The 14,574-nt window shown below is 40.0% G+C and overlaps 1 protein-coding gene across 1 annotated transcript in view; it reads left to right on the forward strand.

Moving 5' to 3' along the window:
• Positions 1–14,574, forward strand: part of KBTBD12 (kelch repeat and BTB domain containing 12) — an 88,453-nt gene that overhangs the window by 55,919 nt on the left and 17,960 nt on the right. The window contains exon 5 of the mRNA XM_010356646.2: positions 854–1,051. Coding sequence (XP_010354948.1) covers positions 854–1,051 — 198 coding nt within the window. The remainder of the gene's footprint in view (positions 1–853; positions 1,052–14,574) is intronic.

The following is a 14,574-nucleotide window of genomic DNA, read 5'->3' on the forward strand; positions in this document are numbered from 1 at the left end:
AAATTTGTATGCAATTACTTTTCCAATGGAGAGTTGTACTTACAGTCATGATTCTCTAAGTGTTATTTATATTCCTTGTTACAGTCCCTGGACTTCTAAATCTCATTTTTATCTCTTTTAAGATACCTGTCTTGATGTCTTCTATTTTGTTTATTTGCAAACATGGCCCTTTCCATCCCATTAATTTCTTAAGAGCAAGAAACATGCTTTATGCATCTTTCAGAACTCCTTATTACAACTTAGCACATGGCCTTACATATCATAGGCACTTAATAATTATCTGATGAATGAACTATATCATCCAAAACTGGAAGATGTATGGGGCATTTGGGTTTAGGGCCTTTCCTGAAATTTACAAAGAATAGTCCTTCCCTAGTTGGGAAAGATCATGCAACTTAAGAAGAGAGGGAGAAACCAGCTTGCAATGATAAGTGATGGGAAGAACACGTTCTGAGCTAGCCCCATCAGCAAAAGCATTGCTAACCATCAACAGCAAGGCAGATGTCAAAGTCAGATTACCTTTACAGTCAACCCTGAAATTCTTATTATAAAGGGGATGCTCATGATGTGAACCAGCATTGGATATTATAGAATATAATCCAGTGGTGGACTCAGTCTCATGCATGATCACAAACAAGGGGAACACTATGAATAAAAATGACATTAAATGTGGCTATGGAGTACATAGTAGACATCACTATTGCTTAGAAGTTGTCTTCAAGGTAGCACCTGGCATGAAAGAGTAAAGTTACAGTCCCATAAACCTTTGATACAAACCATTGCAGGGGGCGGTGCTGTCTACAATTGAGTTTCAGTTCCTGATCCTCTCATTTCTCCACATCATTCTCTGCAGGGGGCATTGGCTGTGTAGGTCGAGACAAGGGCCAAGTTCGAAAATGCCTTGACGTGGTGGAGATCTACAACCCAGATGGGGACTTTTGGCGAGAGGGCCCTCCCATGCCAAGTCCCCTCCTCTCACTCCGCACCAATTCCACCAATGCAGGGGCAGTGGATGGGAAACTCTATGTCTGCGGGGGATTCCATGGAGCAGGTATTGGTCCAGTTTTAAACATTCTGTTACCTCGTTTGGTATTGATTTGATCTTCTTTAACTGATCCAATCATCACTAATATTCCTGAGAGCAACGTGAGCACTGCAAAAGCATGGCTTTTAGAGTCAGGGACCCTGTGCAAAATCTCTGGGCCTGGGTTTCACATGGACAAAGTGAAGCTGGCACATCCATAGGCTGTCGTAAGAATTAAATGGAGCCGGGCGCGGTGGCTCAAGCCTGTAATCCCAGCACTTTGGGAGGCCAAGACGGGCGGATCACGAGGTCAGGAGATCGAGACCATCCTGGCTAACATGGTGAAACCTCGTCTCTACTAAAAAGAATACAAAAAACTAGCCAGGCGAGGTAGCGGGCGCCTGTAGTCCCAGCTACTCCGGAGGCTGAGGCAGGAGAATGGCGTGAACCCGGGAGGCGGAGCTTGCAGTGAGCTGAGATCCGGCCACTGCACTCCAGCCTGGGCGGCAGAGCAAGACTCTGTCTCACAAAAAAAAAAAAAAAAAAAAAAAAAAAAAAAAATGAATTACATGGAATCTAGTTTACAGCTATACCATCCTGAACACACCCGATCTCACCTGATCTTGGAAACTAAGCAGGGTCGGGCCTGGTTAGTACTTGAGTGGGAGAATTAAAAGGGAATCCAGTTTGTACAGCATCTAGTACATAGCAGACACTCACTATATAATAGCTGAATGTGAAGAGAAGAGAAATGGGAGAGGTAGCCTAATGCCTATGGTGAGACTAAAGAGAGATTTTAAAATGGGAAGAGTAGATGAAAGTGGAGTACTGACCAGAAGTGTTGGGTTTTATCTGATCAAGACTCAGAAAACTCTCTTATTCCTACCCCATGACTACCACTTGAAATAAATGGCTTGAAAGCATTTCTAAAATAATACCTAATGCACGAATTTATTACTAAACCTGTTTTCCATATATCTAATTGTACTATCACTGCCTTCTACAGTATGGATTCATAATTTTTTAATGTAACAATGAGATTCCAAACTATGCATAAATCTAGTAGGCACATGCCTCCAAAGTTTGATTAGTGGCATAAGTAAATAAGGCAGAATGCAGTTACATTAAAAATGACTAACTGTTGAATTACATTCTCACTAACAGAAGCACAAGGCCAGCACATACCTATGAAACATGTGCCTCAAGAGCACTTAGGATTTTGGAAGAATGCCAGGTTAAAGTAAAGCTGATACTGCAGCAAAGCAGAGCCTTTTGCAAGCCTGCCTTCACTCTTTAAGCACATGATATGTTAAAGAATAAGACGGTTGCTGGGCACGGTGGCTCACGCCTGTAATCCCGGCACTTAGGGAGGCCAAGGCGGGTGGATCACGAGGTCAGGAGACTGAGACCATCCTGGCTAACACAGTGAAACCCCGTCTCTACTAAAAATACCAAAAAATTAGCCAGGTGTGCTGGCGGGCTCCTGTAGTCCCAGCTACTTGGGAGGCTGAGGCAGGAGAATGGAGAACGGCATAAACCCAGGATGTGGAGCTTGTAGTGAGCGGAGATTGCGCCACTGCACTCCAGCCTGGGCGACAAAGCAAGACTCCAGAAAAATTTAAAAAAAGAATAAGTCGGTTATTACAAATTAAAACTGACTCAGGAGATAGAGGAACCAAATGCAGTGGTTCGATTCAAACAGATAATCTGGGAAATTTGAATGTGGACCAGGACCAGGGTATTAGATGACATTGTGGAATTGTTAGTTTTGTTGGGAATAATAGTTGCATTGTAGTTTTATATAAAAGATAAAGAAAAAGTCTGAATAATAGAGATTGTTTCGAAGAATTTGTGGGTGAAGGCCGAGCACAGTGGCTCACGCCTATAATCCCAGCACTTTGGGAAGCTAAGGCAGGCGGATCACGAGGTGAGGAGGATCACGAGTTGAGGAGATCGAGACCATCCTGGCCAGCATGGTGAAACCCCATCTCTATAAAAAAAAAAAAAAAATACGAAAATTAGCTGGGTGTGGTGGTGCATGCCTGTAATCCCAGCTACTCAGGAGACTGAGGCAGGAGAAATGCGTGAACCAGGGAGTCAGAAGTTGCAGTGAGCCAAGATCGTGCCACTACACTCCAGCCTGGCAACAGAACGAAACTCCATCAAAAAAAAAAAAAAAAGAGAGAGAGAGAGAAGGAAAGAAAAAGAAAAAATAATTTGTGGATGAAAATGATATAATGTCTGAAATTTGTTTTCATCTATTCCAGCAAATATTGTTTTTAATGGCAAGAGGTGGCAGGAATACACTGAAAGTTGCCATAATAAAAACTTTTTCTTTCTCTATTTGTTCTTCAAAACATTTTTCAAAGAGGTTTTTAAAAAATTGTTTTAATCTCTTTTATATTAAACATTACATGCCATGCTTGGGTAAAGATTGTAATCTATCATAGTAGTAAGAAACCTGGCCCAGCAAGGAATCCTAATAGGGGCCCCTTGCTCAAGCCCTGCATGTAAGAAGGGAGCTGAGGAGCCAGGAGGGAGAGCCCTGGTGCTGTGCCCACTCATGTGGCAGTGCTGTCCTCCAGCTTGCTTACATGAGCACCTCCCATCTTCTGACCTTTGGCTTTCTCTTGACAAGAAAAGAAGGATAGAGAATCTGAGGGTTAGCCTCCAGAGGGATGGGCAGTTATTCACGTCTAAGGATCTAGAAGACATTCTGTTTTGTCTTGCTTCTTTATCTTTCTTTGTATAATATTGAATTAGAGAATTGATATCCTCCAGTTTTTCAAACATGTCAAAAAACTCATACTATGAGCTAACCTCTCTTCTTGGTACTATTAATTAATGGACTGGTAATGCTTTCAGTCAAAGGGACTTACTATATGAGCTCTCAAAGTCCATTTTAGTTATTTGTTTCTAAGATGGTAGATTGGGATTCGCTGAATGAATTTATCACTGGGATTTTATACAAAATAGAACAAGATTTCCAACATTTGGTGGGAAAGATAGATGGATAAACATGTAATAAACATAGTAATTTGTTTTTGGTTAAAAGGTAGGTTGAACACCTCTATTTTATCTTCAAGCCCCACTAAAATGACAGTAAGTGGAATAAACACAAAGAGAAGAGACAGGAAAATAGCAACAACAAATTGTAAGCTAAAAAGTAGATGTATGAGTAGTAACTAAGTAGACCTGAGAAACTGTAATCGTAACTGGCAACAGAAAAAAACAAAAAACAAACAAAACCCCTGATTTTTAACCTGGAACCCCAGATATTCTCAGAAGTTGGCAACAAAAGGTAACTCTGGACATTGAAATGAAAATGGTACTGAAAACAAGAATATTAGCTGAAAGGCAGGAAGACCCCTAATTTCCCGCCCTACTCTTGACAGTGAGACAAAGACCTTTCACTCTAACAATGGCTAAGGTTGAGGACAGGAGTTAAGGTCAGGCATCCAGTAATTTAAAAAGAGATAGAGTGGAAGGTTGTATATTGAATATTGAGGTCCTCAACCTCCTTCCTTCTCTGGCTCCTATAATATGCACAGCCATATCCTCTTGGCAAGAGATTGGGAAGTTCTTCTTTGGGGGTCTGACCAGCCCCCAACTAAGGCAAAACCAGATTACCCTGTAGAGAATCTCACAGAAAAAGTCTTTTATGGCATTCCACTCTTAAAAGATGAACAAACAACTAAGGATCACCAAACATTTGAGGAAGTGCGTAGATGAAAGATAGAAAGCAAACTAGAGGAAACAGAGGCTATGCCAGGAGAGTTGTCCTCAGAGAGATTGCATCAATAGAACAGGAAAAGGATATTTAAAACATTTCTTGGAGATTAGAAAATATAGCAGAAATTAAATCTACAATGGAAAATTTGGAAAGTGTAGTAGAGGAAACTTCTCACAAAGCAGAACAAAAAGCAATTGTATGGAAAATTAGAGAAAGAGAAATTGAGGCCAAGAGGTCTAACAGGAGTTGGTCAATGGCTAAACAGAGAAAACAGAGGGAAATAAATTATCCATGAAGTAAATTAAAAAATTTTCCCCAAACTGAAGTCATCAGATTGAAAGGATATACAAATGCCAAGGGCAAAGGATGAAAATGGACCCAAACTAAGGCACATCATTGTGACATTACAGAACATTGGGGAAAAAATAAAAGGTCGTAAAAGTTCCTAAAGTGAAAAAAACAATAGTTTTACACCAAGTGCCAAGAATCAGACTTCTGAATGACGACATTGGGAGCTAGAAGAAAATGAGGCAAATGCTGTCTACATTTCAATGGAGAAAATTACTTTCCACCTACGATTCTATGCCTGCTGAACTATTAAGTGTGAGGGTCCATTTTCAGACACACAGTGCCTCCAAAATTTTTTCTCCTGCGTGCCCTTTTATCAGGACATGCTTCACCAAAAATGAACTTATAAACCAAGAAAGATAGATGTGTAACCCAAAAACAGAATTAAACATAATAGAGAGAAAAGGAAATCAGTGGAAGACATTGAGGGGAGATTCAAGAAGCTGCACAGCAGGCCGAAAGAGTGGCCAGAATAGAATGGAGCTGGTCAAAGGGCTCTGTGAGAGATGCCTTCAAGATTCCAACATTTGGAGAAGAGCAATGAAAACTAGCAAAAACAAAATGAGACAAAACAGTAAGTTGTGCAGAAAAGGAAAAGTATGCCACACAGTCCATTTGTGAATAGCATTTATAACAATATCATAATAAAAATACTTGATACTGAGCTGACCAAAACTATGCCTTAACTGTACTGGAAAATGTGGAAACAGACCATAGGAAGATAGGGTAGGAATGTAAGAGGAAGTCAAGTCCACATTCTTCACAGTGGAAGTCAAGAGTTAATGCCTTCATATGACAAAGCAAGAGGCGGAAGTAATATAAAAAGTGTTATTTATAGAGACCATGGTCAGTGTCAGCAGAATCAGCCGGAGTGGAAAGAGAAGCAGTGAATGGGGAGCAGGTCAGGGAACAACTGTTTTTAAGGAATAAGACTTGTAAAGTGGATCTTTAAATCATGCAAATGTGTAACTAATAAAACAAAACCTAAATTTAAGATATGTAAATATAGTGCACGTAATAGAAGAATAACAAGAGTATTAAGAAAAATATGAACAAGTGAGTCTTTTGGGAGATAATTTTCCATGGGTCTCAAGTGTTTATGCATGTCTTATGAGCAGAGGTACTGACTGCTTTTGTTCTGGACTATTTCTTCAACCATCTTTGATAGCATATAGCCTTAGAAGATATAGTATCTCCATAGCAAAGAGCAGGCATGCTCACTGGTCATTATGAAAAATTCAGGTTCCCTAAGCTCACCATTTCTTTCCAGTAATGCAACCCATTGATTGTACAGGTGTCAGCTGGCACTCTGCATATTGTCCTGTGAGAATAGGTCAAAAAACTGGCATAACAACTGGCATAAAAATGCTGATATACTAGTTGCCACTATCGCTGTAACACTGTCTTTCATCTCTGACCCAGAAATCAGATGTCTTCTATTAGCATCCATGAAACTGTAGCAAGCTTACTTATAAAACCCAGACTCTTTGCAGTTCTTGACAGAGTCCTGGGACTCACCAGGAGGCTTTGTTCTTCACCTCCAACACAGAATGAGGGAGCCAGTATTGTGTTTCAAAAAGGTCAGAACTCATAACACCAATCCTTCACAAATTCTTACAAAATATACAAGAGGGAACAATTCCAAACATTCTTTGAAACCAGTGGAATTCTGATACCAAACTAGGCAAAGACTGCAAGAAAACTATAGGTTAGTAGCCTTTATGAATATAGATGCAAAAATCTACAACAGAATACTAGCAAACTGAATCCAGCAACATGCAAAAAGAGTTATACACCATGACCAAGAAGGATTTATCCCAGAAATGAAAAGTTGGTTTACCATTTGAAAATGAATCAGGCCGGGCGCGGTGGCTCAAGCCTGTAATCCCAGCACTTTGGGAGGCCGAGACGGGCGGATCGCGAGGTCAGGAGATCGAGACCATCCTGGCTAACACGGTGAAACCCCGTCTCTACTAAAAACTACAAAAAACTAGCCCGGCGAGGTGGCGGCGCCTGTAGTCCCAGCTACCTGGGAGGCTGAGGCAGGAGAATGGCGTGAACCCGGGAGGCGGAGCTTGCGGTGAGCTGAGATCCGGCCACTGCACTCCAGCCTGGGTGACAGAGCGAGACCCCGTCTCAAAAAAAAAAAAAAAAAGAAAAGAAAATGAATCAATGTGTGGGAGGAGGGAGAGCATCAGGAAGAATAGCTAATGGATGCTGGGCTTAATACCTGGGTGATGGGTTGATCTGTGCAGCAAACCACCATGGCACACATTTACCTATGTAACAAACTTGCACATCCTGCACATATACCTCGGAACTTAAAATAAAAGTTGAAGGAAAAAAAAGGAAATGAATCAATGTAATACACCATATTAGTAGAATAAAGGGAAAAAACAGGATTATTATCTCAATAGATGCAAAGAAAAAAAATAGATGTACCCTTTCATGATATAGATACTTAACAAACTAGAAATAGAAAGTAACTTCCTCAGCCTGATAAAGGGTATTTATGAAAAATCTACAGCTAACATCATACTTAATGGTAAAAGACTGAAAGGGTTGCCCCTAAAATCAGGAACAAGACATGAATGCCTACTCTTGCCACTTCTATTCAGCAGTATACTGGAGGTTCTAATCAGTAAAATTAGGAAAGAAAAAGAAATATAAAGCATCCATATTGGAAAGTAATAACTAATTGCATAAGACATAATTATTTTTAGAAAATCTTAAGGAATTATTTTAAAAAGCTACTAGAGCTAATAGACAGGTTCAACAAGAGTGCAGGACATAAGATCGTATGCCAAAAAGTTGTGTTTCTATACACTTTTAATGAACAATTAAAAAATGAAATTAAGAAAACAATTCTATTTACAATATCATCAAAAAGAATAAAATACTTAGGAGTCAATTTAACAAAAAAGTATAGGATTTGTACACTGAAAACTGCAAGACATCATTAAAAGGAATTAAAATTCTATGTAAATGGATATTACATACAAAAATTGATAGGATGATCCTAAAATCTATATGGAAATGTAAGAGACCCAGAAAAGCCAAAACGATCTTGTGAAAGAACAAAGATGAAAGACCCACACTTCCTAATTCCGAAGCTTACTTCAAAGCTGTAGTAGTCAAGATGGTGTGGTACTGGCATAATGACAGACAAAACATATTGATCAGTAGAATAGACTTGAGAGTTCAGAAATAATCCCTCCATTTCGGTCAACTGATTTTCAACAAGGCTGCCAAGACAAGTCAGTGAGGAAAGGATCCTTTTTTCAACAAATGGTGCAGGAATAATTGGATATTCACATGCAAAATAATGAAGTTGGAATCCTACCTCACACCATGTAAAAAAAGGAACCCAAAGTAGATTAAAAACCTAAACATACAACCTAAAACTCTTAGAAGAAAATGTAGGCATAAATCTTGAAGTCTTGAATTAGGTGATGGTTTCTTAGAAATATCAAAAGCACACATACCAAAAAAAAGTAGATAAATTGTACATCAAAAATTAAAATGTTTGTGCTTCAAAGAGCAACAACAAGAACATGAGAAGACAATCCACAGGATGAGAGAAAATGATTGCAAATCATATCTGGTAAGAGACTTGTATCTAAAATACATTAAGAAATCTTATAACTCAATAATAAAAAGATAACATTTTTAATGGGAAAAGGACCTGAATAGACATTTGTCCAGTGAATATAAACAGATGACCTAGTGCTCAACATCATTAGCCATGAAGAAAATGCAAATCTAAACTATGATGAGATATACTTCATACCCTCAAGGATGACTATGATGAAAAAAAGATAAATAATAACAAGTGTTGATAAGGTTTGGAGAAATCAAAACCACCATACGTTGCTGGTGGTAATATAAAATGGTGCAGCTGCTCTGGAAAAGTCTGGCAGTTCCTCAAGAGGTTACCACAGAGTTGCCATACGATGCAGCAATCCCACTCCTAGGTATACAGTCAAGAGAATTGAAAATATATGCCCACCCTTGTACATGAATGTTCATAGCAGCAGCATTTGTCTCAGCCAAAAAGTGGAAACAACCCAAGTGTCCATCCACAGATGAATGGATAAGCAAAATACCGTCTGTTCAAACAGTGGAATACCATTTGGCAATAAAAACGAATGAAATACTAATAGATGCTACAACATAGATGAACCTTGAAAGCATTATGCTAACTGAAAGGCAATCACAAAAGACCACATATCACATGATTCAATTGATATGAAATGTCCAGAAAAGGCAGATGGATAGAGACAGAAAGTAGATTTGTGATTGCCAGAAACTGGAGAAAGGGTGAATGGGTAGAGACTGCTAATGTGCAGAGGATTTATTTTGGAAGTGATGAAAATGGACTGAAATTAGATAGTGGTGATGGTTGCACAGCTCTGTGAATATACTAAAAACCATTTTATTATACATTTTCAAGGGGTGAATTTTATAATATATGAACTATACCTCAATAAACCTGTTGTTAAAGTGAGAAAGTCGAACTCTTTCTCTTATATCCCTCACAGTAATCCGCTTGGTGTTTGACACTAATGAGGAGAATTAAGCTGAACTGCCCATGGGGAGGGTGCTTGGAGGCAGGTTCCTTGAGTGAAAGAGGCAGAAATGGCCCATTCCGGAGACAGAGTTAGGCTTCCTGAGACAGAGAAGACAGTGGTGGCAGATGACACCTAGTGGCAGGAAACTATTCCCTGCTATAAGAACATCCAAGGGATAACAGCACTGTGGCCTTAGGTACCTGCAAAAGATTCCTGTGGTTGGCACACAGAAATCCTGCCTTTTAAGGGACCCCGTGGGCTTGGACAGAGGGCATCTTGGTGATAACCACAATGAACTGAATACTGAAGAGCCACTCTCATGTTTTCTAGCTCAAGTGTACCCTCAGGATTCTTGTATATCTCACAAAGAGGAGTTGCTCCTAGAGGGCTCAGCCTTGTCCCTGCTGACAAAGCCCCCACTTTGGCTCTTGTTCCAGCTGTTGGCCCTTTGAGACTCCACTGCATCTTCCTGTCAGGCTCTGGTTTCTGTCTGTTTCTCTGAACTCTGGTGCAGGGTCCCCGCATTCCCTGCTATGGCAGCCCATCGGCACACACACTTGTTTGCCACCTGCGGCTGTCTTCCCTTCCTCCAGGATGGCAGGGGAGCTCAGAGAGCAGGCTGAGGGAGCAGGGAGGTCTCCTGTTTCTCCACTTCAACTCTACACTGGCTGCCAGTGGGACCCGCTCTGGGCAGGGGGATTTCTTCCCAGAGTCCAGGCTAAGTCCCTTCTGCCTTCAACCCATCTGAGCCATTTTCATCATCTTGTTTGGCTAACTTCTAGGGGACCCAAGCAACGTTTTCACCTTGGTATCAGCCCCTCCAAGTCTTCCTTCCTTCACCCAGGACTGGAAAGGCTCTCTACCTCCCCTATCTGTCCAGCAAGAACTTCCCTGAAATCACCCCTCTGCCTCCTCTAGTTTAGCATTGTGGCACAGTCTTAATGGTGAAAAGCCTCTCTAGGACAAATGTGAATTATCAGAAAGAGAAAATGCACACTGGGAAGTACTTCAAAAATGAATTCTTTTACTAACCAATGCAGATTAAACTTGACAGCTGACACTTACCTGGTTACCTTGTGCTAGGGAAAATTCTAAGCACTTTGCACGTGTTAATTTATTTGATTCTCTCAACAGCCTGCAGCTATTATTTCCCTTATTTTAAAGGTGCAGAAATTGAAGCCAAATAAAGAAGTCAAACAGAGGGTAAATGTTGAATTTGGGATTCAAAGTTAGATAGTCTGGCCCCAAAGTCTGTATTTTTAGAAGTAAGCTAAACTGTCTCTCCATACCAGACAAATCAAATCAGAATATTTGGTTATGGAGGCTGGGCATCAATATTATTTTTTAAGTCTTCAGGTTATTCTAACATGCAGTCAGGGTTAAGAGCCACTGCACTGGCTGATGTCTGTTGGGTTTTCATTCAACAAACTTTTATTAAATGCTTTTCTAGGTAGTAAGCCCATGCTAAACCCCAAAGATACACTTACAAACATGTTTGCTTCCAGCCCTAACAGAGCTAATTGAGGGCAAAAAAAGGAAGCTGCTGTATTGGTGGGATGATGGACTCAGCTAGCTGCTTAGGATGTAGTTGTGCTTCTTCAAGAAATAGCTGATTCTAGGTTTGGAGCACAGAAATTGCAAGGTAGGTTCAGATATCCTGTTATACCAGAAAGCAGGTACATTGTCAAAGACTTAAGGGAGTCATGAAAAGACAGAGAAGTCAGCCTCAAAGGGCAGTCAGTGGCCAGATTTAAAATAATTCAAACATCGAAAATCATAATTGACTATAATTGACTGAAACACATTGAATCAAAAGCCAGGTAATAAATGTAGAAGTCATGACAGAAGGATAGCCAAGATCCTAATTTGTATAATAGGTGGTTCAGTCAGAAATCAGCAGCAGATGCTAAAAGCATCAGTTGAAAGGTTATAAAGAACAGGATAGTCACATGGCACTGAAGACATATTACCTGATAAATCACAGACAACACGAAAAAATATGTACTTTTACAATGGAGAAACTGGATGGCCACCGCTGTAACTAAATAATCATCATTAATAATGATACAATTTTGTACTATTTGCTTCCTATGTCATTCAGTATAGAGTCTTCTCATGTCCCCACCACCACCAAAATACTTAACTTGTGTCTAATCAAACCTCTATATTTTACCTCCAGTTGATAGGAAATAGAGGAAGAACAAAGTAAACGACCCTATGAGGAGATAGGTGAATTCAGCATGTGGGACATTGTATGAGAAAACTGACCCTGATTCAAAAAAATTAACGTCATGGGGGGGGGGGGGAACCTCAAGATGGGGGCCTTCCTAAATGAAATGAGGCCAGAGAGACCTAATAACAAAATATAATGTGTGAAGGGTGGTTGGATGACAGTTTGAAAATAACAGCTATTTAGTTATTCTGGGGACAACTGGGGAAATTAGAATATGAACAAGATTTTATTCAATTTTATAGAATTAATGTTATTTTTTTTCTTAGGTATGATAATGGTTTGTGATTATGTAAAAGAATTTCCTCATCCTTAGAAGAAGTATGCTGAGTATTTAGGAGTGTCTGTAATTGATTTTTCAAGGTTTCAGAAAAAAAAAAAAAAGCATGTGTGTGTATGGGGTGGGGATGTACAGCTAATAAGGCAAAATGCTAGCTATTATTGACTCTAGATGCAGAATACACCGGTATTCATTGTACTATTCTTTCACCTTTTCTGTGTGTTTGAAATTTCTCAAAATAAAAAACTGCTAAAGGAACAAGGCTTTGGTAGACACTAGCTATGGTGGCCACTTTACTACAAGTCTGTTTTATCCTAGTACCAACGACTACAGAGAAAAAGATGGTATGATGGAAGTACTTTGTTTTACCTTTGGCATCCCTGTGTCCCCCAGCCCCATCCTGGAGAAATTGTATTGAACTTATGATATCCTGGAGGAGAGTTACTATTTTCATTTTCAACTTCATATCCGTCCTACAATATATACCACATACCCATACATACATACACTGTCTATATCATATATATATTTTAAAAAACCTCTATTTCCACAAGGAATGGAGACAACTTACAGAACAGGCATAGACAGAATAAAATTAAAAACATGCTTAGCAGTAAGTGCAGAGAGCAATTATATTAGCAAACCTAAGCTAAGAAACATTTCCAGAATTTGGCCCAGCTTCCTAGTCGCCAAAGTGAAGAAAGAAAAATGATGGGTTTTGAAGCCCTTGTGGGAGGCATCTGACTCTCTGCTTCTGCTGCTTTCCCCTCCTAAGTCTGCCTCATGCTTTCCTTTCTCTGCTGATGTGTCCTTCCCAGGGGCTTCCATGATACAGAAAGAGGACTCCATAGTCATCAGTTTCATCCCCCACCGTCCCTCCAGCCTGACAGCACTGCTCTCTTTGATGCCACAGCAGCAGACTGTGGACAGATTTTTGTATGGGCCATCAGGAAGGGAATGTCCTTCAACTGACAGGAACTTCCTGTCCCTTAAGAGTGAGAAGCTAAGATCCCATCCCCAAATCCTGGAGCCTCACTACATTCATTCACGACCTGATTGCTAAGGGACAAGTTCCCTGTTCCATACATCTGACCTAGTTCTTTCCCCTCCAGACCACTTGGCTTTATTTTCCAATTAAGTTTCCAAGTATAAAAATAATCATGTCTTAGTTTGTGTTCCCCCAAAGCCTACCTTGAAACAAGGCTCTGAGTGCAAATAGTTTTTTTGATGGGGAGGTGCTGCCAGGAGGTTACTAAGAGGGGAGAAGAGTAAGATGGGAAAGGAGGGGCACCAGGAGAGCAGAGTGACCTGACAGGTTACCTACTGTGGGCCACTGGGGGTCAATCCCACTGAGAAACTCTGGGAGGCAGTGTAGAACACACCTCGCAGTTGTCTCACCCAAAGAGTGAAGGATCTGGAGGTGTTCATCCTCAGACTAACTTCCTGTCTGATCCCCTGGAGCTAAGAGAAAATCCTCAGGCAAAGAGTAGCAGATGGATGTAAGTCAGCCTGTTCTGGAACAGGGATCACAGAGGAGATACGGCTGACATCTGGTATGTCAGCTGATACTTCTGACAGTCTCTTCTATGGCATCCTAACCACCCACCTTTAAACAAAGAAGGCTTATTGCTTTTAACCAAGAAGATACACATGACATCAGGAGCACTGTATGGGTCAGCAAAGACAACTTCAGCTTGCAGTGATAGCAGGCTGTCACTGTATCACCTTGCACCAGCTTCTTCTTACCATGTAGTCATTGGTTCTCCTTTTCCTAGAATGCATCCAAGAATAGGAACTCAGTCTGTGTGCTCTGTGCTAAGCTGACATTCAGATCTGTAGATCCCTAAAGTTTTCTATGTTTTATGAGTTTTTGCAAATTTGAAAAATTGACAGTGATTTGTTAGCACGAGATAGAATTTTCTCTCTAAACTCTAACAAGCTAGAAAAGGCTAAAGAGGTCTGCTCTTGGCTTTGGACTTTAGGCAGCATTGGACTTTAAGCCTGGCAGTGGTTACTGCTATTTGCAACATTGACATTACAGCGACCATGAGAGAACAGAATCTTGATGAACTCTTTTCTTGTTTAAACTTTTTATTTGAAATAATTTTAAACTTACAGAAAAGTTACAAAAAAGAAGATGGTATAATGAATACCCAGATTCACCTATTGCTAAAGTTTTTCCTCATTTGCATTGTTTAACATTTGCTCAATCATAAAATACCCATACATATAGACAGATACATAATTTTGTTCTGACCATATGCGAGTAAGTTGCATACATCATGCAATTTACACCTAATTACCCAGTGTATAGAATCTGAATATTTTCTTACATAAACACAGATAGCTAACAATTTTAGGAATTTTAACATTGATTCCATATTTTTC

The sequence above is a fragment of the Rhinopithecus roxellana genome, chromosome 1 (genome assembly GCF_007565055.1).
Source record: "Rhinopithecus roxellana isolate Shanxi Qingling chromosome 1, ASM756505v1, whole genome shotgun sequence".
Taxonomy (NCBI): Eukaryota; Metazoa; Chordata; class Mammalia; order Primates; family Cercopithecidae; genus Rhinopithecus; species Rhinopithecus roxellana.